This window comes from Eulemur rufifrons, chromosome 7 (genome assembly GCF_041146395.1).
Source record: "Eulemur rufifrons isolate Redbay chromosome 7, OSU_ERuf_1, whole genome shotgun sequence".
NCBI lineage: Eukaryota > Metazoa > Chordata > Mammalia > Primates > Lemuridae > Eulemur > Eulemur rufifrons.
Window position 1 is genome coordinate 256822692 of NC_090989.1, and position 27920 is coordinate 256850611.

At 41.5% G+C, this 27920-nt stretch overlaps 1 protein-coding gene across 2 annotated transcripts in view; it reads left to right on the top strand.

Annotated features, from left to right (window-relative positions):
• NR4A3 (nuclear receptor subfamily 4 group A member 3) overlaps positions 1–27920 on the top strand; it is a 33635-nt gene that overhangs the window by 1330 nt on the left and 4385 nt on the right. For both annotated transcript variants that reach the window (XM_069474478.1, XM_069474477.1), the window contains exons 2-6: positions 978–1942; positions 5607–5736; positions 6205–6377; positions 16894–17093; positions 19481–19659. In XM_069474478.1, the coding sequence (XP_069330579.1) occupies positions 980–1942; positions 5607–5736; positions 6205–6377; positions 16894–17093; positions 19481–19659 (1645 nt within the window). In that variant the 5' untranslated portion in view covers positions 978–979. The remainder of the gene's footprint in view (positions 1–977; positions 1943–5606; positions 5737–6204; positions 6378–16893; positions 17094–19480; positions 19660–27920) is intronic.

Sequence of the window (27920 nt, forward strand, 5' to 3'; positions counted from 1 at the left end):
AAACTGTCAGAGAAACCAAGTCTCTTCAGAAACTTCTTTCGCCTTTTCCAGGGGTACTAATTCTTCTGTCATAAGAAAATACCTAGACTAACTTGCCTATTATGATAGCTGCAAACTGTTGTCATAAAACAACCACTGATATATTTTATTAGTCAGCCTTGGGAAATATATATTAATATATATACATATATGTATGTTTTATAGCAAAGAGCAGGTTTGGTGGGTGTTTTGTTGCAGCTGCTGATCTTTTTCTTTACAGATGGTGCAAACTCCCCCGAGTCCATTTCCTGGGCCTACTCCCCATCTCACCACCTAGCTGGCTGAAGTCATCAAAGGGGGACCACTTTGTGCAGGCTGCTAGCCCTGTTTGGAGGAGTGGGGAGGGGGTGGGAGAGAGCGACCACAACATGTGTGGGCAGCCTCAGTTGGCACTCATAAAATGTTAGAATGTCACTGTCTCCCTTGGCCAGTAAGTCTCTCATAGGATGCCTTTTTCTACTGAGTAGGTTTACAAATCAATGTGTGTGGCTTGGGAGACCAATGGCCTCTTTCCCTCCAGAATAAAACAACTGGCTTTGTCTTTGTCCTCCCAGGTTGTGGCTGAGGAAGCCACTCCAATTAGTTTATAGGACTCAAAGCCACTTTTTAAAAACATCTCTGGGCTTATGATGAAAGACATCAAGTTTCCCATATCTGGTGCAGGACAGAAAAGGAGAGAAGATGGGTACAGAGATCCCCAGGAGGCGGGAGTTTTGGCATCCTGTGGCCCCTTTTTGTCTGTCAGGGATTCAGCTTTCTTCCTGGGGAGGAAGAAAGTCAGTGTGGGGGACTCTGTGTCTATCTACCCGAAGGAGGAAAGAATGTAATTTCCTCTCTGTTTCCCAGATTAGGGAGCAATGAATCCAATGCTGTCTGTTAGCTAGGAAATGAGTGTTGACTTGCTTTTGAGAGACCCTTTTCCCTGTCTGTCCCTGCAGATATGCCCTGCGTGCAAGCCCAATATAGCCCTTCGCCTCCAGGTTCCAGTTATGCAGTGCAGACATACGGCTCGGAATACACCACGGAGATCATGAACCCCCCAGACTACACCAAGCTGACCATGGACCTCGGCAGCACCGAGATCACGGCCACAGCCACCACGTCTCTGCCCAGCTTCAGTACCTTCATGGAGGGCTACTCGAGCAGCTACGAACTCAAGCCCTCCTGCCTGTACCAAATGCAGCCCTCCGGGCCGCGGCCCTTGATCAAGGTGGAGGAGGGGCGCGCGCACGGCTACCACCATCACCACCACCACCACCACCACCACCACCATCACCAGCAGCAGCAGCAGCAGCCATCCATCCCTACCCACTCCGGCCCGGAGGATGAGGTGCTGCCCAGCACCTCCATGTACTTCAAGCAGTCCCCGCCGTCCACCCCCACCACGCCAGGCTTCCCTCCGCAGGCGGGGGCGCTGTGGGACGACGCGCTGCCCTCGGCGCCCGGCTGCATTGCGCCCGGCCCACTACTGGACCCGCCGATGAAGGCGGTGCCCACGGTGGCCGGCACGCGATTCCCGGTCTTCCACTTCAAGCCCTCGCCGCCGCACCCGCCGGCGCCTAGCCCGGCCGGCGGCCACCACCTTGGCTACGACCCGACGGCCGCCGCCGCTCTCAGCCTGCCGCTGGGAGCCGCCGCCGCGGCGGGCAGCCAGGCTGCTGCGCTTGAGGGCCACCCATACGGGCTGCCGCTGGCCAAGAGGGCAGCGGCGCTGGCCTTCCCGCCGCTCGGCCTCACGGCCTCCCCTACCGCGTCCAGCCTGCTGGGCGAGAGCCCCAGCTTGCCGTCGCCGCCCAACAGGAGCTCATCGTCTGGCGAGGGCACGTGCGCGGTGTGTGGGGACAACGCCGCCTGCCAACACTATGGTGTGCGCACCTGCGAGGGCTGCAAGGGCTTCTTCAAGGTGAGCGCACACGCCCGCCCCCTCCTGGCGCCCCTCGCTTCTCCCCAGCCAGCCCCCTCGCTGAAGGGAGCTTCTGAGTGGGTGTAGGGGCGATCCTTGTCTTCCCTGGTTTGAGAGGTGTAATCGTTACACTCTGCATTTCTATACCCTTTCCTAGCACCCTCACACCCATAATCACCAGGGATTTTCAGTTGGGGTTCATGTACAGGAGGCCACCCTAGATGGACTTGAGGGGTCTGGGAACCTCCTGACCTGTCATTGCCTTATGAGCATTTTTCTGGAGAGCTTTCAGCAGATTCTCAAAAGGATCTCTAACTTCAAAAATGCAAACATCTCATTGCATTCCTTGTCTGTCCAGCCAGGGTGTCTGAAGAGATAGGGTCTGCATGTCAGGTCCTGGACATTTGTGTCTCATTTAACCTTTACTGTAAGAGCTGAAACTCTAGAATCAAACCTGAGATTGAATTCTGGCCAGTGTCTCAAAGGTAGATATTATTTATCCTTGTTTGTAGATGAGGACATTGAGGCTTGGAGAGGTTATTCAGTTGCCCCAGGACACATACGCATAGAGTGAGATGGAGGCAGGGTGCCAACTCCTGTTTGTGTGACCCCAAATTGCACCCCTTTTCATAACTCTGCAGCATTGGAATAAATAGGGGCAACTGACTTGATGCAGTTTAGGGCAGTTCCCTCAATAAAAGATAGAAGTTGGGGTCTTAGCAATCCACTCTATCCTCTAGGAACACTTCCCTACCTCTGTACCACACACTGTGCCAGGTGTAGACATTGTTTTTTCTCTCATAGGTATAAAGGAGAATTTTACAGTGGGAGGGCCATCAGTCTCCCCCATATTTTACCCATGAGGAAGCTGAAGCCTAGATAAGTGAAGTCTTATGCAGGCTGTAAGCAGTGATTTAGCTGCACAGGGGATGTTGCCAGCTGGTTTCTCCTGACTCCTGAATTCAGTGTTCTTTCTACCACTGGGGAGAGGGGAGGAATGGAAAGGCCTTGCTCTTTTGCTGCTCCTCCTTTTGCTACTAACTCCCAGACTTCTCCAGACACTTACTTCTGTACCATCCTCCTCGTTCCCCACCCCCTTGGCCATTATTTCAGGCATTTGCAAAGCCACACAAGTCACTCCTTATCCTCCAGTGCTGGGCAGGGTAGAGGAAGAGGGCAAGCAGGATGCTGATTGGGTAACCAGGTTTTGGGAGGCCAATAGGATGTCTCTGGGAACATGCTGGAATTAGAGTAAGAAGACTCCAGCAGGAGACCTTGATCTGTCACGGGCATGACAATTCTTTCTAGGCCTCAGTTTCCCTATCAGTGAATAAAAGGGCTGTGTATTAAATTAGATAAAAAACATATATGAAAGCACTTTATAATCTTTAAAGGGCCATAAAACAATACTTCATTATTAAATGAAACTACAGAGTATTTGTAAAAAGGTACATATTTGTGGATGGGTATACATAGCAACAAGCAACAGTCATTTTTGATCTATAGATTGTAATCATTAATTGAAATCTACAGATAAATGAGAAAATGCTATGGAAAGACTACAATATGTTAAGTGCCCTACAGGTATGCAGGGTTATGATGTTTAAAGAACCGTAGCCTTTGTTTTAGCCATTTTTTTTTTTTTCTGTTTTACTCAGGCTTTACCAGGGCTACTTTCAAGTAACTGCATTCTTTGAGCAGATTTGATTTTTATAGGATTTCAGTGGAAATGCTGAAGGGCAGTAAAACTGGCAGCAGAAAGAGGGAAAAGAAAGAAAAACAATTAAGAGAATTATGAATAATCCACGAATATAATCAACCCTGAATAACTGAGAGTTGACCAGAATACTAGAGTGGTAATACATTCTGAGTCTAGAAATGTCAATTAAGTGTTCCCCAACAGCTTCCCTTTTCTGCAGCAATCCCTTGAAAACAAATCTATACTTGAAACGGTGGGGGCAGGATGGGGGAGAACCACCCCACAGATCTGTTAATTAAGGGAACCAGAGCAGGTTTTACCCAGTGGCTTTCTACCATTAAATTGAATTCTTTAAAAATGTGACATGAAGTGCAGTTAATGATGGGAATTCGGTGATTGAACCATAACGATCTCTCCCTGTCCTTAAACTGTGCAGGCACACACAAATGTGAGGACGGCTTCAGGTTATTGGGAAAATGTATACCTGAAGCAAAATGCCACCAGCACTCAAATTGGCATATAGCCTTGAGGATGATGGCAAGAAAAAGAGTGTTAGAAATTACTGCATGTTCAATGAAAGAGAGCTTTATTCAGGAAACACACATTTCCTATCCTTACAGACTATGAAGAATTTAAATGCTGGAAACTCCGAAGTATGTTTGTGTTTTAGAATTTTGCATTTTAAACTAAAATATACTAAAGCAGAGCAAATGTGTCTTAGACTTGAGATAGGTTGGCTTTGTTATATTAGGTTTTATGAAAGCAATTTAGAAACTGTCCCCTAAAATGAAATTAAAACATGAAGATAGGGTAAAACTGACACATGGAGGTTGAGGATGACTGAAAGTAAAGAAGAGGTTCAAAGTAAATCTAGACTTTTGGATACAAAATAAATCAAACAGCCCAAGTTACCTGAATTTTTTTTTTTAATGCAGTCCAGGCTTCCCAAATAAATATCAACTTTCTGCTCTATGTGGAGTTGTATAGATCCAGGTAATTTCTGAACAAATTTACCCTAAGTGGTAAAATAGATCCATTTGCACAAATGTTTTCAATTTAAAAAAACACAAGCATTCTTTTAAATTTGGAACATAAAATATGTTTACTCTCTCCATGTGTCATTTCAAAATTATATGGATTCTGAAAAATACAACGTTATTTTTATATCCAGGCCCAAGTTTTATGATGTGTCTTTTATAGTATGGTTATTTTGGTGTCTATGTCAATAGTCATTTATGAAATTACCTATTAATGGGAAATTTCACTGAAAATATATAGCTCTCGTATTTCCTTCTATCATTCTTTTTTGTCCTTTGAGTTTTTTCTTTCTTTCTTTCTTGGACATGATGGTGATTTTTAGGGTTCAATTTTATGGTGTTGCTTTCAAAAATATTCTTTAAAGATAAACTAGAGAGGCTGATTAACTGAATTTCTTTTTTGAATTAAAACATTATTTCCTATATATTTTAACTAGACAAATCCTGATTTTGCTTTTTATGATTTCATCTCTATTGGGTAACAAAGCTAGTTACTGTGATATTTGACTTACAATACTGATAGCAAACAAAGTACATCCCAGATAATTTTGATTTTATTTTAATAAGGTCAGCAATAATCAGGGGAGTGGAACAAGTAGAAAATTGTTCCCAAAGGGATATTAAAAGTGGAGATAATCTAATTCTCCAAGGTATGATATGTTGACCTGGTAATTTCAGATATGATTTTATCATTCAGAGTTGAGTGTCTCCTGAGACTTGCTTCAGAACAATCCAAGATGATTTTCATTGTCAGCAGCTAACACTAATAAAATTGTTTTTCCTGCAGGCTAGCGTGTTAGGAAATTAAATTTATCGAATTATACGAATTGCACTGTCGCTTTTCACATTGTAATTAAAATACATCTTGTCAGGTTCTACCTCTTTCCAGAAACTATTAGTTGACTATCTCTGTATTGTATTTTCTCAGAGAACGGTGCAGAAAAATGCAAAATATGTTTGCCTGGCAAATAAAAACTGCCCAGTAGACAAGAGACGTCGAAACCGTTGTCAGTATTGTCGATTTCAGAAGTGTCTCAGTGTCGGAATGGTTAAAGAAGGTATGGATATTATTAATGCTTTTTACTCTGTTTGTTTATATGTGTTCTCAGAAATCACTGAAAAAAAAAAAGTTAATATTTAGGTTGGAATAGTGAATTTTCCCAGTTCCTCTTTCCTTCAACATTTTATTTTTATGGCATATGTTTACATTTAAAACCAACTGAGGACTATTTATTCTAATTTCTCAAAATTAAAAGAGAGCTTGTATACATACATTTTTGTTGTATTTAAGAAGGAGACTTTTAGGGCTAATTCATTACCAAATGTAAGTATGGGGTGGCTTTTATGTTGCTTATTTCAACTTTCATTAAATCATTGTGTGAATATTATTCCAAACTATTGTCACTTTTAAATGGTTATTCTCACTAATGATTGCTCAACTGTAATGTGTTTTGATTCCTTTTTGTGATTTATGGATATTCATAACATAAACTTTGAAGATTGTTTTCTTTCTCTTTGGGCATCAGTTGTCCGTACAGACAGTCTGAAAGGGAGGAGAGGTCGTCTGCCTTCCAAACCAAAGAGCCCATTACAACAGGAACCTTCTCAGCCCTCCCCACCTTCTCCTCCGATTTGTATGATGAATGCCCTTGTACGAGCTTTAACAGACTCAACACCAAGAGATCTTGATTATTCCAGAGTAAGTTTTATGATTTCCTGCTTCCAAACGAATGATCAGTGTCTCTATTCATGATACTAGTAATAAGAGTTGATGGAATGACTTTGTGCCTGGAACTGTGTTAGACAGTTTTTCATACCTTTTCTATATTTCTCACTTCATTTAGCAATTCATTGTGCATCCATTGCTCCAAATAATTTTTGCCTTATTGAATCTCTAAATGCCTTAACAAATGACACTGACAGTGCTGCACCTGTCATACCCATTGTTTCAGGATTCCTGGTGGTTGTGCCAATGAAAATCTGCACAGGTGAACTACAATTTGTAGATTTCTCTCATCATCTAGACAAAGTGACTACTGTTTTTTTCTTACTGTGATCAAACCATCTGGGTGAACCTCAAGTTATCCTTAAGTGGTTTACCCAAAGCATTGGCATTGATTGATCTGCTGCTTATTCAGAGGGATTATACCATTATGGAGAGGAGTGAGCTCTGGCCTTGACATCGGGAGATGTCAGGAGGACTGGGATGGAAGGCCACCTCTGCTGCTTCCTGCCTGTGTCACCTGGCTCCTGCTCTTGGCTTTCTTATTCCTACAGTGGAGATGATTACAATATTTAACCTCAGAGGGTGTTTTGAATACCAGTCACACAAGAATGATGGTTTTGAAAATGTTTTGAAAACCACAGATGATTAGTGGTGTTGTTAAGTCAACCAAAACCTATGAATATTTTTATTTCATATCGGTTATATAAAATCTCAATTGGAACTCTGAAAATTCCTCCAAAATTTGGATAACACAGAGAAGATCCATGAAAAAGGATTTTCTGAGAAAAATGTATAAACAATTCTGCAAGGCAGTTTTTTAAAGGACTTAGTAAAGCAAACTTCTAGTAAAATAGGATCTTACCGAAGAGGGAAGGGATGGTAAAAGGATCACAATTATTGAGCAATTTCTACATGCTAGACATTGTGGCACATTGTCTCATTTAATCCTTTAAACCACCATAAACTTTAGGGATCTTTATCTCCACTCAAACATAAGAAAAATTAGACACACAGCTTGCACGCAGGTGAAGAGGTACCAGTCCAGGGGTCCCCAGTTGGTCGATCTGACTTGGCAGCTACTACCAGATTGCCTTCCCCAGGTCTAATCAGCATTTAAAACTTCTGGTTGAATAGCTGGCAAAGTGTGAGTGTGTCTCTGCTACGTGCCCTGTTTTTAGGTTGCAGTGTTGACAGAAATGATTGGTGTACCTGCTGTGATCCTCTCTCCCTCATCCCCAGCCTCATTATAGGCTGTGAAGCCTCCTCTTTGCACCTGATCACAAGACATCAAATGAGAAGCATGGTAGATCCTTAGCACCAAGGTTGAGGACTCTTATTCTGATTACAAGTAGCATCTCTTGACTAAAGTCAAGTCTCAATAGTATAATAGAATAATGCAATGGTTAAGGGCTTAGGCTTTGGAATCATGCAGGCATAGATGAAAATCCCAATACCATCATTTACTAGCAGGGTGACCTTAAGCAACTGATTAAACCTTTTAATGCCTCAGTTTCCTCATCTGTGTTATGGGGTAATAATAATATCTACTTCCTAGAGTTGCTTGTGAAGATTAAACATGATGATACTTGTCAAAGCTTTAGCACAGTACCAACCAAATTTTCTTACTGTGCCATTTGTTGAGTGTACTAATGAGTATAAACACTACACATGTCAAGTATCTGCAGCAACACCATTAAGTATTATGATCTCTATTTCATAGATGAGGATTAAAACTGGAAGAGGCTAAAGGGCTGACTTGTCCAAGGTCACATAGTTAAATATGCATCAGAGATAGAATTAGGAGCCAAGTGTGTTGGACTCAAAGTCTGTGCTCCTAAATACCAACCTTCACTGCCTCTCTGGTTGCAGTGAGAGAGGGTGCTAGAAAAGTATTCAGGAATGAAGATTTCTCCCTGAAGCACCCCTGGCCTCTCCTTATGTGATTTATCTGAATTAATGAAGCTCCTAGGCATTGCCTAGGCTAAGGCTTGAGCACACAATCTGACATGGTTCCAGGGCATTTGAAAGCACTATTGATGGCCAGTTCAGAGAATTTTAGGCCCCAAAAGTGATTTTTTTGGCCCCGAATTATCCAATTATCAGTCTACACAGCCTAATTAGTCATTCAATGGCAAACCCTCCCCAGCACTTTGAGTTGTCCCAGCTGGGAACTGTCTCCACACTGAAAAATCAATCCAGTGTGTTTGCTTGCCTCTGCACCATCCAGTCTGTTAGTCTAGAGTCATCGTCCTCATCAACAAACATTTATCCAATTTAATTGTTAGCTTTGTCCAAAATAGCAGATTGACCATGCCAGAGTCTGGGTCACATTGATACTACCTTTGGGGCCTGGCTCAATTTTGCAAAGCATATTTATTTTAATTGCATTGTTTTGGAATCAGGTTGAACCTCATAGCTTGGATTCTCCTGCTTTTAGATAGCTTTACAAAATTATCAAAAATTGGACCCAAATCAACTAAATTAAAAGACTTTAAAAAAATACAGTGAGTTTTCATCAAAAACTTGGATGAAGGCATAGGAGCATGCTGATCACATTTGCAGATGACAGAAAGCTGGGAGGGATCGCTAATATGATGGATGTCAGTATCAACATTCAGAGTGATCTCGACAGGTTGGAACAGGAAGGGCTGAAACCATCACGAAGAAAGTTAACAAAAATAAATGTGAAGCTCAGCAGTTAGAATTTTAAAAAATGGGAGCGCCTTGGCTTGTCAGTGGTTCATGTTAAGAAAATCTCAGGAGTTTGTTCCATACACACTTGATATGAACCAACAAAGTATATGTGTAGTGGAAGAAACAGATGCAGAATTACCTTAGGCTGCAGTAGTAGAAGCATGGGACCAGGACCAAGTTGGTGATGGTCCCATGGACTCTGTCCTGTCAGACAACACTTCAAGGATTGAGTATACTTCCAAGCTGGGATTTAAGAGGGATATAGATACACTGTTTCTGGAAAGTTATAAGGATGGTTGTAGGAAATGGAAATATGTAGACAAGAAGGGAGAAGATTTGGTAGGATTAGGTCATTCTTTTGCTCTGGGGCAAAACTATTGTTACAACCAAGGACAGATCTGGGGGAGAAGGAGGGGTGCCTCTTCCAGTTCACTCTGATGACAAGTCTTGGCCACACTACCTGCTGTGGAAGTGTGAGTCCATCAACACAAGAAGTAATTAAGGAGATCACGTAACAGGATTCCTCACAAGGGGAAAGGTTATTTTGGATGACAGTAAGTCCTTCCAACTCTAAGATTTTATGATTCTGAGGTTTACCTTACTGTCCCTAAATGCAAGTGCTTACATACATACACATATAAGAATATATGTTGTTAAGTAACTTGCTAGTTAACAAGATTGAACTTGCTTTGTACTCAATCAAACATTAGCATACAAAATGAATGAAACAAAATAAATGTATTGAATGTCTACTTTAAGCCAGGCACCATCACATAATATTCTTTGTTTTGTTGATATACCATAGTTGTACATATTTTGGGGGCACATGTGATATTTTGATACATGTATACAATGTGTAATGATTAAGTCAGGGTAATTGGGATATCTATCACCTCAAACATTTATTTTTGTTTGTGTTGGGAACATCACAATATTTCTAGCTATTTTGAAATATACAATAATGATTGTTAATTATACTTTCCCTACTGTACTATCAAATACTAGAACTATCAAAAACTAGGACTTCTAACTGTATTTTTGTACCCATTAACCAACTTCTCTTCACTCTCCCCTCCCCTCTTTCCTTCCCAGCCTCTGGTAACCACCAATCTACTCTCTGTCTTCACGAGATACACTTTTTGGCTTTCAAATACTAGTGTGAATGTGTAATGTTTGTCTTTCTCTGCCTGGCTGATTTCATTTAACATAATGACCATGTATGTTGCTGCAAATGATAGGATTTCATCATTTTTTATGGCTAATATTCCATTGTGTATGTGCTACACTTTCTTTATGCATTCATCCATTGATGGATACGTAGGTTGAGTCCATATCTGGGCTATTGTGAATAGTGCTGCAGTAAGCATGGGAGTGCAGATACACTTTGATATACTGGTTTCCTTTCTTTTGTATATATATCCAGGTATGGGACTTCTGGGTCACATGGTAGTTTTATATTTAGTTTTTTGAGACATCCCCATAATGGCTGTACTACTTTACATTCCCACCGACAGTGTACAAGGGTTCCCCTTGCTCTGCATTCTTGCCAGCATTTGTTTTGTGGGTTTTTTTTTTTTTTTTTTTGGCTTTTTGATAATAGCCATTCTAACTGAATTGAGATGATATCTCATTGTGATTTGGATTTTCATTTCCCTGATGATTAGTAATGTTGTACATTTTAAAATATACCTGTTGGCCATTTGTATGTCTTCTTTAGACAAATGTCTATTTAGGTCTTTTGTCCATTTTTAAAATGGATTATTTGGGTTTTTGCTATTGAGTTGAGGTCCTTATATATTAATCCCTTGTCAGATGGATAGTTTGCAAATATTTTCTCCCATTCTGGAGGTTGTCTGTTCACTTTAATTGTTTCCTTTGCAGAGCATCACATATATTCTTACATAATTTCACTTAAGTCTGCAGCTTTATGTGGTATAATTTATGGTTTGAGTAATTTTTTTAAGACTGTCATTTGTTAAAATTCAATTTTCATAATACCTTCCCCCTTAAAGTTTTATATTTACAAATTCATAGAACTGGAGGTGACCTTGGGATCATCTAATCCAACCCCTATATTTTCAGAGGAGTAAATTAAGGTTTAAAGGGGTTAAGTGGCTTGCCTAAGGTCAGTGGCAAAGCTAGGACAAGATCCAAATCTCATCACTCAAGGTAATATATTTCTATTTCATCATATTGCCACTTTTATTTAATGGCAATTTACTAGATTTTTTTTAAAAATAGAGGCTTTAATAGATTTTTTAAAGTTATAATACTAGTAACATCCATTGGCTTTTAAAAAGGCAAACCATTTAGAAGTGGATAAAATGAAAAACGAACGTCATCTTCATTTATACCTGCCTGATCCCCCTCCGTAGCAGTAACCGATGTTAACATTTAGTGCGAATCCATATTTATTACATTCTAAATAAGAATTTGCTCTGTCAAGTTTGAGTCAGAGAGTTGATTTGACCCATACAATTTATTAAAGGTGCCTGATTCCCCAGTGAGTAAGGGTCAATAGAGAAATGAGAAAATGTGTTGCCAGCCCCGTATGTTTTAATCTTCATGTATCAGCATATGTGCCTTTAAGGTAGTAAGTGAGCAGTTTTCTCCCTGTTTGTGGGAAGTGGAGGCGGAGGAGTTCTGTTCCAAGTCACAGAGAGAATGAATGTTTTAGAGGCCAGAAAGAGAGCTCCTGAGCTCTGTGAGGCATTCCTGGCTCTGGGACCTTCGCTTCTCCTTTGGGCCAAACGTCTCTCCCTCAAAAGTGAGCTCAGATCAGTGTACATCAGTGCAGTCAAAACATGTCATGTTTGATTTGTCTCTCCTCAAAATGTTGCTATTCTCTGCCCTACAGTTGCTTTTAATTTAGCAATACAAGCATATATAGATACTGGGCTTGGCTTTGGAACCTGCAGGATTACTAATGAGAAAATACACTTAATGTCCTCATTAGTTGGTCATTTCAAGTATTTTTCAGCACACTAGAATGTGTTGTGGTCGTCAGCCACTTAGTGTAGTAACAGACTGCAAATACAAGAGATTACTGCAAATACAAGAGATTCTATCCAGATAAAACGAGGCACCAGCAACTGGCATTTAAATGTGTTAACAAGATAGCCTAAGAAACAATGTGACTGACACATGTTAGACCTACAGAGTAAGCTGCCTGAAGACAGTAAAAAGAGTGGTTTCATGAAACTTTTCAGAAGACCTTCCCAAATTACCACCAATTCACTAGACGATTTCAAGCCAGTTCCTGCCCCTCGGTGGGCCACAGTTTCCTCATCTGAATGGTGGAGAGATTGGACTAAATGCGCTCCCAGGATCCCTTCCAGCCTTCTCACTCCCTGACCCTCTAACCGTTTTACCTGCTATAATTCCACTACGGGTACAGATCAGCATTTCCCAAAGCATGGTGCCCAGATGACTCTACCAGAAAGAAATGGTGGTGTTTGTTTAAAATGCACATTCCCAGGCCACACCCATACCACAGTAAGGTTTGAGAACCACCAATACAGTTTAAGAACAAGAATTCCATTTTAACTTGAATTTCCCAGCTTTTCTTGGGGTTGGGAAGGGATGAGCAATGAGGTATAAATGTTCTGGAAAGCAATTCCTTTAACAAATATATATTGAATGGCTGCTGGGTGTCAGTTGGTGTTCTAGGTCAGTGGATACATTGTTGAACAAGACAAAGCTCCTGTCCTCATGAAGCTTACACTCCAGTGAAGGAGAAATAAAGTAAACAAATACATATCTGCAGTGATGCCACTGGTAGGAGAAGAAGAGTTTTCTGGTTTGAGGTTTTTTTGGGGGGGGGGCGGTGGAATAGAGTTAGAGAAGAAAAGATTGGGGGGGAATATATACATTGACAATTTTTAAAATGTCTCTTTTTAAAGTGTAAGAACCTAAGACTATGTATACATAGTTTGACTCATAGCATGATCACATCTATAATTTTTAGAGATATAAAAACTCAGAGAAATAGGGAGAAAAACATGTCCTTAGGATATTTTATATATTTAGCCAGGGCTGAAAGTGAGATAGAGTAAATATTAGATTCCACACTGCTATTAAAGCCTCACATTGATAATTTTTTAGGGACAGTGTTCTCCAAGGGTCTCACTTCATTCCTATGCAAATAACTTATTTTAGACCTGGACTATTGCTGAAGTCTGAAGAGTGGTATGGCTGTGTTATTGCCTCAAGGGATGTGCAGACTCATTTTAGATTAAGTAATATCCATTACTATTTTTTGCAGCTCTAGATCCTTATTCTAGGTGATTAGAAGAAATCTTCATTAGGCATTGGCTGTTAGTAAATGTAATACTGTGTCTTTGACTAGTGGTAAAGCCAGAGCTTTGATAGATCAATGATCCCTATAGGCTGAAAAAAAATTAGCATAAACAGCAAAAAAAAAGTTCATTTTAAAAATGTCTGTATTTGGCCCATGTCTGATTGACGTGACTGATAAAAAAAAAAATTCTAGGTTTTCTTTGTTGAGCCCTAAACCTACCTAGCAATGTAGGGGAGCACAGAAGCAGAGCTAGGGGTCCAGTTCTTCCAATTTTGGGTCAGTATTTCTTGGGTGAGTTTTTTCTAAACTGCTAGGCCAGGCAGAGAAAGAATCTAAAATGTTGTGTTCCATTTCTTTGAATCTTATGTCCAATAGAAGAGATTTGTCTTTTCCTCCTGAATTGGATGCTGAACCTCCAGTCACCCCCAAATTACTGGTGGCTCAGGCTGAGTCCAGTTTGGCTCCAGAATTCTGGGACTTGAACCAGAATCACTGCAGGTGAAGCCCAGAGGATCTGGCTGGAGCCTGGCGGGCCGGGCTGGCTGGCTGGCTTTCCTCCTTGCTGGGCTCCATCAGAGAAAAGTATACATGCAGGGTAGGCAGAGACTTCACTTTCCTGTGTGCAGGAGGCATGAAATGTGAGCCCAGCAGGGACAGAGGCCTCCAGAGGACGCTGGGTGAAATCTGTGTGCTCTGCTGGATTCTGAACAAATGTTGGAAGCAGAGAGATTGTTGAGTTGTGAGCCATGGTTTCAGGGAGGTCAGTGCAGGAGGGAGCAGTTAGATCCCATTCCCAGCATTCTCACCATTTAACCCACTATTTTAAAACAAAATATTGCTGAATCAGTGTCAAATCTAGGCAAAAACATCATACCTGGTTTGGTTTAGCAACATTTAGAATCTTTGAGTGCAAGAGCCAGAGGGAATCTTAAGGATCAGGAAGTGCATTGGATTCCTATTTCAGAGGCAGAAACAGACCCAGGTTAAGTGACTTGTCTAGAGCTGTACAGCAAGTCAGTGCCAGAGCCTGGACGAGGACCCCATGGCCTGCCGCCTGGTCTAACATACTTTCCTCTACTCCATATTACCACTCACTTGGGAGTTTCACATGTAGTGCTGTCACTTGTTAGAAGAGAGATCTGTCCTGCATTTCATCCTGCCCTTGGAGAAAGTAAAAAAAACAAAAAAGTTAAATCCCTTTTCTCTACTCTCTTCCAGTTAAGAGTGTGTGTGTCTAATGAAGGTGGTGGGAGGTGTCTCTAACACAGGATCCTGCCACCATCCTTGAATAGCCTTGGGAAGGAAAACTGCTTCCTTATCCTGGACGTTGCTCCCATGATCCATTACATCACAGAATATTCAGAGCTTCCTAGAATTCCAGGCACTGTGTGGGATTATTGGGAACATAGGAGCCAGGGCTCTGAACTGGACCAGAGGTTATAGGATCTTTGAAAATCAGGGCTGAAAAGTAGAAACCTTCAGCTTCAACCCATTTCCCCATTTTGTAAATATGGAAGCTGAGAGATGGTGATAGTTCCAAGTGTCCTAACTGTTATCAATATCATCACTGTCATCATTTGTTAAACGTGTTCTATATATCAGACCCTTCACATGTATGATCAAATTTAATCATCACAACAAAATTTTGAGGAAGGTATTATTATGTCCATTTTACAGAGGAGAAAACTGAGGTTCAGAAAAATGAAATAACACTACAGTTATTTCTCAAATTAAGGGCCAAAACAAAAGTGGGATTAAAGTAGCTGGGCTCTTTGTCTGATGTTTCTTTAATTACTTCATACTGCTTTTTGGGAAAACACAAAAACACAATAAGACCAAATTAAAAAAGTGCCTCATTTCCTCTTACCTAGGTAGCTCTACAATAAACACCTAGATGCTTATTGGCTGTTTCTCCTCCAACCAGGTTAGGGCATTGTGGCAAACCTGAACACTTCCCTGACTATTCTTTCATTGAAAAAATATCCAACACCTATTAATTGAGAGTCTGTTATGTGCCAGTCACTGTGCTCTTGACAGAAATATAGGGCCAATGAATACATACCCGGAGAGCTCCAATTAGAGGAAAGCAAAATGCTTTTTAAAGATTGCAAAAACCATCCCACAGGCTACCAACTGGTAACATCAGACATACTCACAGCCAGGAGGAGTAGGACCTCAAGTCACAGGGACAGTTTAAGTCCTGGCTGTACCACTGTTGGTTATATAAATTGGAAAAGTCTCTTGGCTTCTCTGAGCCTCATTTTCTCTTTTGTAAAATAAGGATTAAAATCCCTGCTCCATGAGGATCGACTGAGAGAAGAGATGCAAAATCACATACTGTGTTAATGTGAAGGAAATGATGTGCATAGTTACATGACTGTTTCTGCCTATCTCTTAAATCTGTGTTGTTTGTTGTACCTTGATTATCTTGCTATATCAGTCTTCCTGCCTGAAGCAGAAAAGTTTTTCCTCCAGTGATTCAAAAAAAAACCCCTGGTTCTACCAGAATATCCAAAAGCTGGGTAGAGACTTTATTCTCAGTTGTACCCTTCTCTGGGGTCTGGATCAATGCTCCGTTCTGCACCATGTACGGCTATTGAGCACTTGAGATATGGCTAGTGTGACAAAGGAGCTGAATTTTTAATTCTGTTTACTTTTCATTAATTTAAGTAGCCACAAGCCCTGAGTCTGATGACACACAGCTTCCTGGGCTCTACTAAAGAGCCCTCTGGTTCCACCATTTACTGGTTGGTTTTATCTCACAGAAATCCATCGATAGCAAGAAAAATCATTTTCTCCTATCGGTTATTTCTAGGATTCCCAAATTTCAGTGTGTATGAGAATCACTTGAGGGTCTTAATAAAAGTTTGGCAGGCCTTTCCCCAGATCTTCTAACTTAATAGTTCTAGGGTGGGGCCTGAGATGGTCATTTCTAGTGCAGTCCTGGGTGTTGCTGATGCTACGGGTCTGGAGAGACACACTTTGAGAACCACTGGGTTAATTCAGCACCTTGTTGGGAGACAACTGTGCTACAGTGGAACCAGCAGACCCTGAAAACCCATATGGACACAAAACCTTGGGGCCGTAGTTCTCAATCGGGCTACCCTTTGGAATCACTGAGGAAGCTTTTAAAATTTCTGATGCCTAGGCCCCACCCCAGACCAATTAAATTAGAATCTCTGGGGGTAGGACCTGGACAAGAGTGTGTTTTTAACTCTCCAGATGATTGCAGTGCACAGTCAAGACTGAAAACCACTGCACTAATGCGACTTAAGCAAATTTCTTTGCCTATTAAGTGATACAGTTTGCTCTCTCTACATATCACAGGGCCATTGTGAGAATCAGAAGAGATTGTGAATGGGAAAGGGTTTTCTAAACTGTAGAACCTAAAAGTAAGGATTTAGGCATTGACAGGCTTGGAAGAGCCAATATGCAAATGATGATATTATCCCCACTGAATCAGGATAATGATGCTCTCTCTGGTTTGCATTCTAGTACTGTCCCACTGACCAGGCCACTACAGGCACAGATGCTGAGCATGTGCAACAATTCTACAACCTTCTGACAGACTCCGTTGACGTATCCAGAAGCTGGGCAGAAAAGATTCCAGGATTCACTGATCTCCCCAAAGAAGATCAGGCATTACTTATAGAATCAGCCTTTTTGGAGCTGTTTGTCCTCAGACTTTCCATCAGGTAATTACTATTATTTTTTTCTTCCTTCACCCTACTCCTTCCTTTGAAGAAAGCTGAAGGCTTTTGTGTTTGTAACTGAATCATCAGTGAAAAGTTTGATCAAGAAGCAAATATGAAATATGATCAGAAATTTAAAAAACTGAGCAGTGTGTGATGGAAAGAGCACTGGCCTGGCCGCCAGGACCCCTGGGTTCTAGTGCCAAGTCCAGTATGGACTTGCTGGGGGACAGGTCATTTGCCTCACTGCACACTCAATTCCCTCCTTGTAAAATGAAGGGGCTGGATTTGGTGATCTCTGAAGCCCCTTGCAGCTCCAGTATTCTATGATTTTAGAAAGATTCTCAGAGTGTGTACGGTATTTCCTGGGAGTATTTGCTTTGGAACAGGGTTTCTGTTTAACAAGTTACTGTTTTAGTACACCTGATGGGGCTGTATAGAGTTCCCACAGCTGCTTAACCCCCAGTGTTTACTCCAAGAGAACAGCTCCTAGATCCAAAGATTTGGTCCAACCTATCATGCTCAGTGATATCAAACACATAAAGAAGTGAATTTTCAAAAAGCTAGAACCTCAGATCTAAGCTCCCCTCATAAATTCCACATGTAGTTTTTAAAGGAAACTTTATTTGTCACCATTTTCATTTTCACACATAGCATGTTTAATTCCATCTCCTTTGCTTCCTTTCAGTTATATATTTTTAGGAGATGGTACCAACATTTCACCAAATATTACAGGAAAACTCCTCATCTTTCTCCTCTTTTTCTTCCCTACCACCCCCTCCCCAATTTCACACTGTTACCAGAAACTCCTGTTTCAAGTGCAGGTTCTCATGCCTCATTTCCATCTATTTGGGTTTGCTAGACCTTGGGAAAGTCCAGAAGTCTGCATTTTTCACTCCTGCTTAGGTGATTCTGATGCTGGTGGTCAGGGGTCCATGTTTTAAAGATTGAGTCATTCTGTCCTGTGTGTTCCCTCTGTGGAGGGATCAGTGGGAAAGACAGGGGTGGACTTAGAACTAGCGTGCCAGTAATTAGCTTAATTTACAGCCAGTCCGGTGTACACCAGAGAAGAGCCAGCTATGTGACTGTCATCTCTCAGGCATGCAGCAAAGGATTAAGCAGACAATATGCTCCATGCAGGCAAGCACATATATGTCCTATTCACCAGGTTTTCTCTGGTGCCTGGCTCTAAGAATGGCACTTATTTATTGCTCAGTAAATACTTGCTGAATGAAGGAATGAATAAAGCTGTTTATCCAAGAACAGTTATAGAGATATTGACTTGTGAATACAATAGGCCAAGATAGATAAGTATGTGGCAAAAGATTTGAAAGTTAAAGGAAAGCTAAAATTAAAGTAAGGACCACATGGAATTCAGAATTAGTCACACCCAATAACTTGTTGAATCCTCCTGTGTACTGGGCACCATTCATGGGCTTTGGAAGCCTTCATTTGATCCGTCAATTTTAGGAGGTACAATCTTAGGAGATAGCAAATAGAATTTCTGTTTATAGATAAGGAAAAGGAAGTCCAGTGAGATTAAAGAAGTGCCCAAGGCCACACCACTAATTGGTGATGTCCAACGGGAAGTCCCAGGGTGCCTTTCATGAGTGAAGAAGGGGATGATTATGTACACAATGTAAACTGTCAGAGCAGATTTTGAAGTAGCCCTCTGCAGCGCCACTGTTAAAAGCAGAGAAGGAGCTGGGTGCAGTGGCTGGTGCCTATAATTGCAGCTAATCAGGAGGCTGAGGGAGGAGGCTTTCTTGAGCCCAGGAGTTTGAGGCCAGCCTGGGCAACATAGTGAGACCCCATCTCTTAAAAAAAAAAAGGTACTACAAAATAAGGAGTTGTTTTACATTAGGCCACATTTCAGTTTGTGATTGACTTTTGGCACTTGCAGAGACTTCATGTTTTTAGAGTCTGCACAGTGGAATTATAGTGTCTAGCCTCAGGCCTTATCAGTTTTTGACATTTAAGAAAATGAAGGGCAAGCCCTGACTCAGGAGCCCTGAAAAACAGTCTCATGTCCATTGCAGAGAGAGGTGGTGTGCTGGGTGTCGCCTGTGTAGTCAGTGAGTGCCTGCTCCTTCGTGTCCTGTCCCAGGTCAAGCCAGCAACTGATTTTAGCAATAGGACAGCAGATGCCACACACCCCCCATCTTCCCCTGGGTGACATTTGCTAAGGACATTAGCACAGACAAGTGGTGCTGGTTATTTATCCCCAAGAACATAGTCTTGTTCATCGTGGGTGTCTAGGCACGCTTCACAGCACCATGGTGAGTTCCAAATACTGCCCCATGGCTGTCTAGGTGCCTCTGTGTCATGAGGTTCTCATGCTGGACAGACTAGACAGACCTGTTTAATGTGTCTCTTCTCCTCACCCTCAGGTCAAACACTGCTGAAGATAAATTTGTGTTCTGCAATGGACTTGTCCTGCATCGACTTCAGTGCCTTCGTGGATTTGGGGAGTGGCTCGACTCTATTAAAGACTTTTCCTTAAATTTGCAGAGCCTGAACCTTGATATCCAAGCCTTAGCCTGCCTGTCAGCACTGAGCATGATCACAGGTAAGCACCACCTTGCCAAAACCACATCCTCAGTTCTCTCCTTTCCTTTATTAAGGGGATGCTGGCCCAATTGCCACTTTTCTGAAATCTGCTAAGTTTAACCTAGTTTAAACAAAGAAACATGCATCTACAACTTGTCATGAACTTCTAGGAAAGAGGATTCCTACACTATTGGGTTACCATTGTCAACAAACCCAACATATAAAAATCTAAGTTTTCACTGGAACTCTGTTGACAGTTGGACTAGTTGCTTCAGGGTTATTTTACAAAGTGTTTCCAAAGATGATTACCTTAACCAGCCCATTCCTGTGGGGGCAGAGGTGACGAGTTGTCCCTTCTCCCCAGTCATTGGCTAATGATCCAATAAAAAGAACTACAGACATATAGAGTACAGCCTGATTTAATAACTATGATTGGCAAAGGACAGAGAAAATGGGATATTTGTAAAAAGCCAAAATGCCTCAACTCAACAGTTTTTTAAAGTTAAGAACCAGAACATAAAACATAAAAACCTAATCAATTTCTATATTATGCCTCTCCCTCTCTCTATGTCTCCCCTTTTCTATCTTTTGGGAGACAAAAGATCCCAAGTCAGGGTGATGAGAAGGCATGTCGGGCAAGAAAAGGAATATATCTCCCTTTGCCCCTTCGTCCTTTCCGAGTTTCCTGTTAGATCCTATCCTTTCCAGTCAGACTGGGGCTAGGGGAGGCCAGCCAGGCCTCTGGGGCTCACCCCTGTCCTTTTGGTCAGATGCAAGCACAGGCTAGGCTGTGGGCTGAGGGCTGAAGTTCACATCTGATAGACTCTTGGCTGACAGTAAGTTTCTAGAGAACTAAATGTGTCCTCTGGTACAGATGCCCCCCTTTTTTCTGTTTCATCAGAAGTGTGCATTGGTTTGCCCAGGCATTGTTTACATGCATTTTCTTGGGCCATCTCCTATTAGCTAAAGTGAGATGTGTCATTATGCGGTAAGAGGTTAGGCTGGTTCATCATTTTCATGTTGACAGTTTCCATGAAGGCAAAGAGAAGGAAGTGGCATAGGTGCAGTTAGAAATCAGATGCTAGCTTGCTCCCTCAGCATTCCAATTGGAACCTGACTTCCTCCTGGTCTTTGGTCCTGGATGAGAAACTTACTTCTTTGGATGGGGTTGCCAAGGATTTCCGAGACAGCCATTAACAAAAACCTAGGCAGTCACAAAGAGTATGGATTCCATTTGGAGGATTTTCAAATGGCATCCTGGAACACCTGAAGCAAATAAGCACATTTAAGGCACAAGCATATTACTCCAGCAGGACTGGAATGAAACTGATTCAAAGGCTTCCTTTGAACTAAAGTTCTTCAGCTCAATTTCAAAACCATTTAGCTCTTCCTAGGACCGTTAAACATTCAAAACTAGAAAGTATGGAGTTTAGTTCATTTTAAAAAAACAAAAAACAAAAACTAGAGCCAGCCTTGGCTTTCTGTAAATAAACTCAGTACATTGCCACATCTCTATAGAAATCGGTGCTGAGTCTAGTTTATCAGCAAATGATCACTGACCTAGGCACCGTGTGCCATGTCATTGGGTTTTCAGAGATGATAATACACATCGCTGGTGGACAGAGACATGCAGGCTACGGCATGTGATGTAAGGTGTTGAATGCCACTGTGGAGACATGGGAGTGGGTTCAAAGTGCCCAGAGAAAGCAGGTGGGGATGGTCTTCTCAGAATAGATCACAGAAGCTGGTCCTTCATAAAAGCAGAGGATGTCTCCAGACTAAAATGGAAGGGGCGAGAATCCAGGCATAAATAAAAATTTGCCAAAGACTTGCTGGGGAAGGAGGCAGTTTGGCATGACAGAAATAGCAGGGACTTTGGAATCCACCCCAGATTCTATTCTTGGGTCCTGTATTTAATAAGTATTGAGAAATGTGTTTCATTTCTCTGAACTTCGGTTTCCCCATCTGTAAAATGGGGATAATCACATCTATTCCATGGGGTAGCAGTGAAGGTTATAGGAAATTAGGTTGGTGATGTAGCCAAACTGGATTCAGGATAGGCACTAAATTCACCTGCATTCCGCCTTGGAGCGATGGTGACAGAGACATCCTAAAATTAGGCATATGCCTGCCCCTTCCCCTTGGGAACCCTGCATAGTCCAAAATCAAACTCAGTGGCATGAGGAAACAGGTGGTGGCTTTAGAAGGCAGTATGTTTGGTGAATATGTCCTTGGGCTCTTGCGAGAGGCTCAAAGGAGGACAATGATATTAAAGTAATAAAGCTGCATTTACCTAGCACTTAAAATGGGCCAAGTGCTTTACGGCGGTGGTGTCTTTGGGCCACTCCCGTGGGGTAGCTCCAGTTTCTGCCCTCATTCCTGCCAGACTGTGCAGAGCAAGTTGTCATAGGCGCTGTGGTTATAACCCACAACAAAGATAAGCCCTCTTCTCTGGACCTCACAGCACTCTCTTTTGATTTGCTGGTTGGAAAGGGGTTTGAAATGTGTGAAAACAGCAGGAAATGGCAAAAAAGTTGATGCCTGGGAAACATGCGCATTGTTGTGGGTATTAATTTTCATTTGAATATGGGCTCTTATGGATCTTGACTTCTGAATAAGCTCCATTGATCATAAAAGGGGATTGTAGAATATCAGCTGGGCTATTTGCATTAGAAAATTCATCCCAAAATTACCTACCACAGAGAAGAACTCATGAAAGGTAAATGGTCTTTCCAGAAGTTTAACTGGTCTTGCTTGCAGGAAAAGTATTAAGAATCTGGACAGTATTGCTGCTTTGCACAAACATAGGTTTTTCTTTTTTTTTTTTCCTAATTCTTTTTTCTTCTTCCTCCTTTCCCTGTGCCCCTTCGTGAAAAACTAGGTGGTAAAGTGGGGCAGGAAATGGTTTCTTTCAGATCACTCCCCTTTCCTACAGTAACTAGGAAGTTCCCCACAGCAGTGGTTTTCAAATGTTTTTAAGTCTCCAGTTTATCCACGCTAACCATTGGCATTTTGCTGGTACCACATCTCCGAAAAGGCTTTGCTTCTGATGAGATACCAGTGAACTGATATCTGGTCACAGTTATTTAATAAACAAGAAGTCCTTCAAACAGAAAGTTGGCACAAAATTACCAGTTTATAAATATCCATTCATTAAGTAATGAGGGCCTACTGTGTGCCAGGCGCACTGTGGCAGTCTCTGGGGATTCAAAGATGAGCCAGGCATGAATTCTGCTGCCAGAAGTATGTAGTCTACTAGAAAGTCATGTGTAATTATGATGTAATGAACTTGATATATGGTGATTAGTGCTTAGGTCCTTAAAAGGGACTGATTCAGTGTGGGAGAAGTACAGATTATTGCTAACTTTTTGCAAGTGAAGGAAAGTGGAAGTTGTTGGTGATGAATGACCTCCCAAAGAGGTCGCATCTGTACATAGGAAGATATAAAGGACATTCCAGATCAAAGAAACAGAATAGCAAAGGCATGGCAGTGCAACACCTCAGCACATTTGGCGGTGGGGGGGGGAGGGGGGGCGACATGTACAATGGAGTTGTGTTATTCATGTATTTTTTTTTCTTCTTGAGACAGAGTCTTGCTTTGTTGCCTGGGCTAGAGTGAGTGCCATGGCGTCAGCCTAGCTCATGGCAACCTCAAACTCCTGGGCTTAAGCGATCCTACCGCCTCAGCCTCCCGAGTAGCTGGGACTACAGGCATGCGCCACCATGCCCGGCTAATTCATGTATTAAATCACATGTATAATCTAAGTAGAAGGAAGAGAAAAATTAGAGTGCAGGCTATTACACTCAATGACTGTATGTCCTGGAGTGAGCATGAGAGAAAAGATGGGCATCCACTGTGAGTCACGGTTTCTCTGCTTCTGGTGGTGAGTGCTGTGAGCATGTCCTGTGCTTTGGGGAAATTTAAAGGCTTTTCAGGGATAAAAGTGATTCTATATGATATTTACCTTATGGCCCGATATTATGACTTAACCTCAGAGCGAAGTGCATTTTCCATGTAATAATAGGGGAAATAAGGTTAGAAAGGTAGTTTTGAACCAGATGACAGAGGGAATCTTGAGTATCCAGATGCAATTTTGTGAGTCACTACACTAAAAGAATTTTCCCCATGGCTTTCTTTTCCCTACTCAGGTATTCTTTCAGGTGAGAAAATGACACCTTTCTCTTCTGCCTGTAGTCTTTTTCCTAGTCTAATTGAAACATGAACTCTAATAAGACTGAGGAGGAAGGAGGTCAGAATCAGGGCCAGAAAGCAGTGAAACAGTGACGTGGTGGGACCAGACAGGTGGCTGACCCTGCCACACCCTCTACCACCTGTCTTTCCAGAGCTACCCCTGCTTACTCTGAATGGTTACCTGGTTACCCTGTTTTTGCAACAAATATAGCCATCAGCTATGCTGCAAGGAAAACTAAGTATAAATCCTGGCAGGGCAAAATAGTTAAAAACAAAAATAGGGGGTTGGGGGAGTATCATAGGATTTGGAGTTTGGAGATCTGAGTTCAGGTCCTCACCCTGCAATCTGTGTGATCTTGGGTAAGTTCTTTGCCTTCTCCAAGTCTCAGTGTTCTCATTTCTCACAGAGATAGTGATGTCTACTTGCAGGTTTCTTATAAAGATTGAATGAGCTAATGCGTACTTTGCAGAGAAAAAAAGGTCAAACCTTCGTTGTTATTATCCTAAACATTATTTGTTTTACACACTTCTAGAAAGAGCCAGCTGTTCTAAGAACCCATAAAAATTTTCATGCATCCTTACAATTGCATATATACATGTATTAAGGAATTTCTTTGTGTCTTTCTTTACCCAATAGACTGTGGGTTTCTTAAGCACAGGGAGAACCTTATTTATCTTTAGCACTTTAGCATTTACAAGTGTCTGGCATATGGCAAAGATTCATTGAATGAATGGGTTAATTGTGACTATCAGAAAGTCTTGCAAATTAGAAAAATCTGAATTAATTATTTTTAGCCTACCATTGTTATTAGAATATTGTCTGAATTCTTGGTAATTGCCTTATTTCAATTCACATTAATTTGGTATATATTTATTGAGCATCTACTACATGCAGGGGACAAAAATCCCTTACCTTCACAGAGTCTGTGGTCCCATTGGACCGAGAGATAGACACATACTCTAAAAAATCAAAGACAGTCAGACAAAAAAGCACTATTACATTCTCAACACAGGCTGCCGACTGGCTTGTGGCTTCCCAACCAGCTGAGGTGCAATGTTTCTGGGATAGCCCATCAGAAAGGGATGTTATACATGACAAAAGATGACTTCCCAGAAAAAGCAGTGGACTTCAGAGTGGGAAGTTCTGTTTGTTTGCTGGTGTTTGATTTACACACACAGCTCTCTCCAGAGCCTGCCTCTCCTTCCCTGTTGGCTAGAACTATATTGCTGTCACTGAGTTGGCCTGCGCCCTAGCCCTGCTCAAAAGGAGGAGTTTCTTTTCCTTGGTGGGGCTCCTGATGGCTACTGTCATCCCTTTCTTCCTCCCCTGCTCTCTGCCATGAGGAAGAAAATGTGACATTTCTCATAGGAGCCCAAGAGGCAGAACTGGAAACTATATATTGGATGGCAAAATTTAGCTCAATCTAAGAAAAACTTTCTCATAGACAGAATTATTTGAAATTGGAATAAGCTGCCTTGGGGAATGAGGTTTATAATCAGAGGCTAGATGAACACTAGGCGTAGACTGGGTCAAGCGTCTTATGGGCACTACAATTGGCTAGAGCAGAGCGTCTCCAATTTTCACGTGCATACACATCACTGAGCACATTGTTAAACTGCAGATTCTGATTAGGTAGGTCTGGGGCAGGGCCTGAGATTCTACGTTTCTTTTTTCTTTTTCTTTTCTTTTTTTTTTTTTTTTTTTGAGACAGAGTCTCACTCTGTTGCCCCAGCTGTGTAGTGGCGTCATCATAGCTTGCTGCAACCTCAAAGTCCTGGGCTCAAGCAATCCTCCTGCCTCAGCCTTCCGAGTAGCTGGGACTACAGGTGTGCACCACTGCACCCAACTAATTTTTCTATTTGTAGGAGAGACGGAGTCTCGCTCTTGCTCAGGCTGGTCTCAAACTCTTGGAGATTCTGCATTTCTTACAGGTTTCCAGGTGATGTTGATGTGGTCCAGGGCCCACACCTTAAGTAGCAAGGAATGAGGGAACCTATTAGTAATTAGGATTCTTTGAAATTAATAATAACTGCCATTTTTAAATACTTGGTTCCAGGCACTGTATCAATGGCTTTACATGTGTTATTTTGCTTAATGTTGTTTAATAAGTAAATTTGGAAATACCTGGGATGGATTATAACAGATATGGTAAGCAGGGAGACCCCTCAAGAGCTATTAAGACAATCTAGGGAGCAGATACTGAAGATCTGGTCCAGAGGCAGTGGGTACTGAGAGAAGGAGATAGGTGTAGGGAACATCACAGAGATAATAACTGAAGTTCTTGCAACAGATTCAGTATGGTGGGCCAGGGGAAGGAACTGTTAGAGATGATTATGACAGTGACAGGGAAGATTGTGATATCATTAACAGACAAACTCTGAGAAGGGCCTCACTTGAAGGCGAAGGTAATGAGTTGAGTTTTAGATATAAAGGATACTTGCAAATTTGTATTAAGTGGTTGCTATATGCTAGACATTGTTCAAAATACTTTACATGCACGAACTCATTTAATTCTCATAACAACCTATAAGGCAGGTACCATTATTAGCCCTATTTTACAAATATGGAAATAGAGCCAAAGTCACCCAGCTAATATATGGTAGAGCCAGGATTTACAGCTAGGAAATCTGGTTCCAAAGATGTGGTAGGTTTTAGAGTTTATAAAGTTTTTTATTGTTGTTAGGTTCTTAATAACTCCCAACCCATGTATTAATTCTCAACAACCTCTACTTTTAGTATTTATTTAATGGCATTTTATAGGTCCTTGAGCCTCCATTTATGTATTCATTTGACAGATATTTGTTGGGTGTTCCCCATGTACTAGGCTTGGTGCTGGAGATACCATGTTGAGCAAATACAGTCCACGCTCCCATGGAGCTTACATGTAATGGAAGAGGCAGGCAAGCATCACATAAATATCTGATTTCAAACTGTTTTGTCTTGTGAAGGGACAGAGTAGAGTGCCATAGGAAGAACATAGTCTGGGGCTAAAAAGGGAAGCTTCCTTAAAGAAATATTTGATCTGAGATCTAAAGGATGAGTGTATCTTAACCAGATGAAGATGGAAAAACATGAATACAGACCTATATAGCACTATTATTTCATTCAATCAATCTCTCCCTTTTCCCCACCTCCCCTCTGCTCCTCCTCTCTCCCTCCCTTCCTCTTGCCTTCCGCAGAGGTATATGGCATGGTCAGCTAAAATGCACAGCCAGCCAACAGTGCCTTTAGATGTTAACACCACACACAGGTTAGGAGTATGATCTGTTGTCTGCTGGCTTTGTTCACTGCTCTAACCCTAGTGGCTACAACATTGCTTGCCATGGAATAGGTACTCAATAAATATTTGTTGAAAGAAGTAATTAATCAATTAGATAATTAGGTACACAGAAGGTAGGAGGGAGTTATAGGAAGGCTAGTTCATCGTAAGATGAGGAGAAACTCAAACAATTAGAGACATTCAGAGATGGAAGGCAGCCTAGTATAATAGAAATATCTCTGGACTTGGAGTGAAAGAAATTAGCCACTTGCTAACTTTGACTATAGGCAAATTATTTAACTCTCTGAGCTGTAGCCTTCTTATCTATAAATTAAAGATAATCATTGTCCTGCCTAATATACAGGGTTGTTGTGAGAGTGAGATAAAATAATCTAAGTAAAAGAGCATAATAGAAAGTGCTATAAATATGTTTTTATTATTAGGGTAAAATAGTTAACTCCTAGTCCAGCTGGTGCCTGACGCTCTCTTTGTAGCACCTTGTTGCGGAGATTTCTTGTCTTAGGAATTTGAACTAAATGACTCAAATCTCTTCCAATTCATATATACAATGATTATGACACATAAATCTATTACTTCACCATTTCTGTAAGTTGTACTTTAGAATTTTGAATATATAAGGCCTGAGTTAAAATACTAAAGTACTGGATATAAATTATGTAGATCAACATGCAAGAAATACCAAGAAGCTTGTTTCATTTAATGGTGAACAAAGACCTTAAACTAAAATTCTCTGTGTATAATTCTCTAGGAAGGGGGATAATCCAAATGTCTGATTTTCCCCAGAATTTATGAAGTCTCTGTATATTA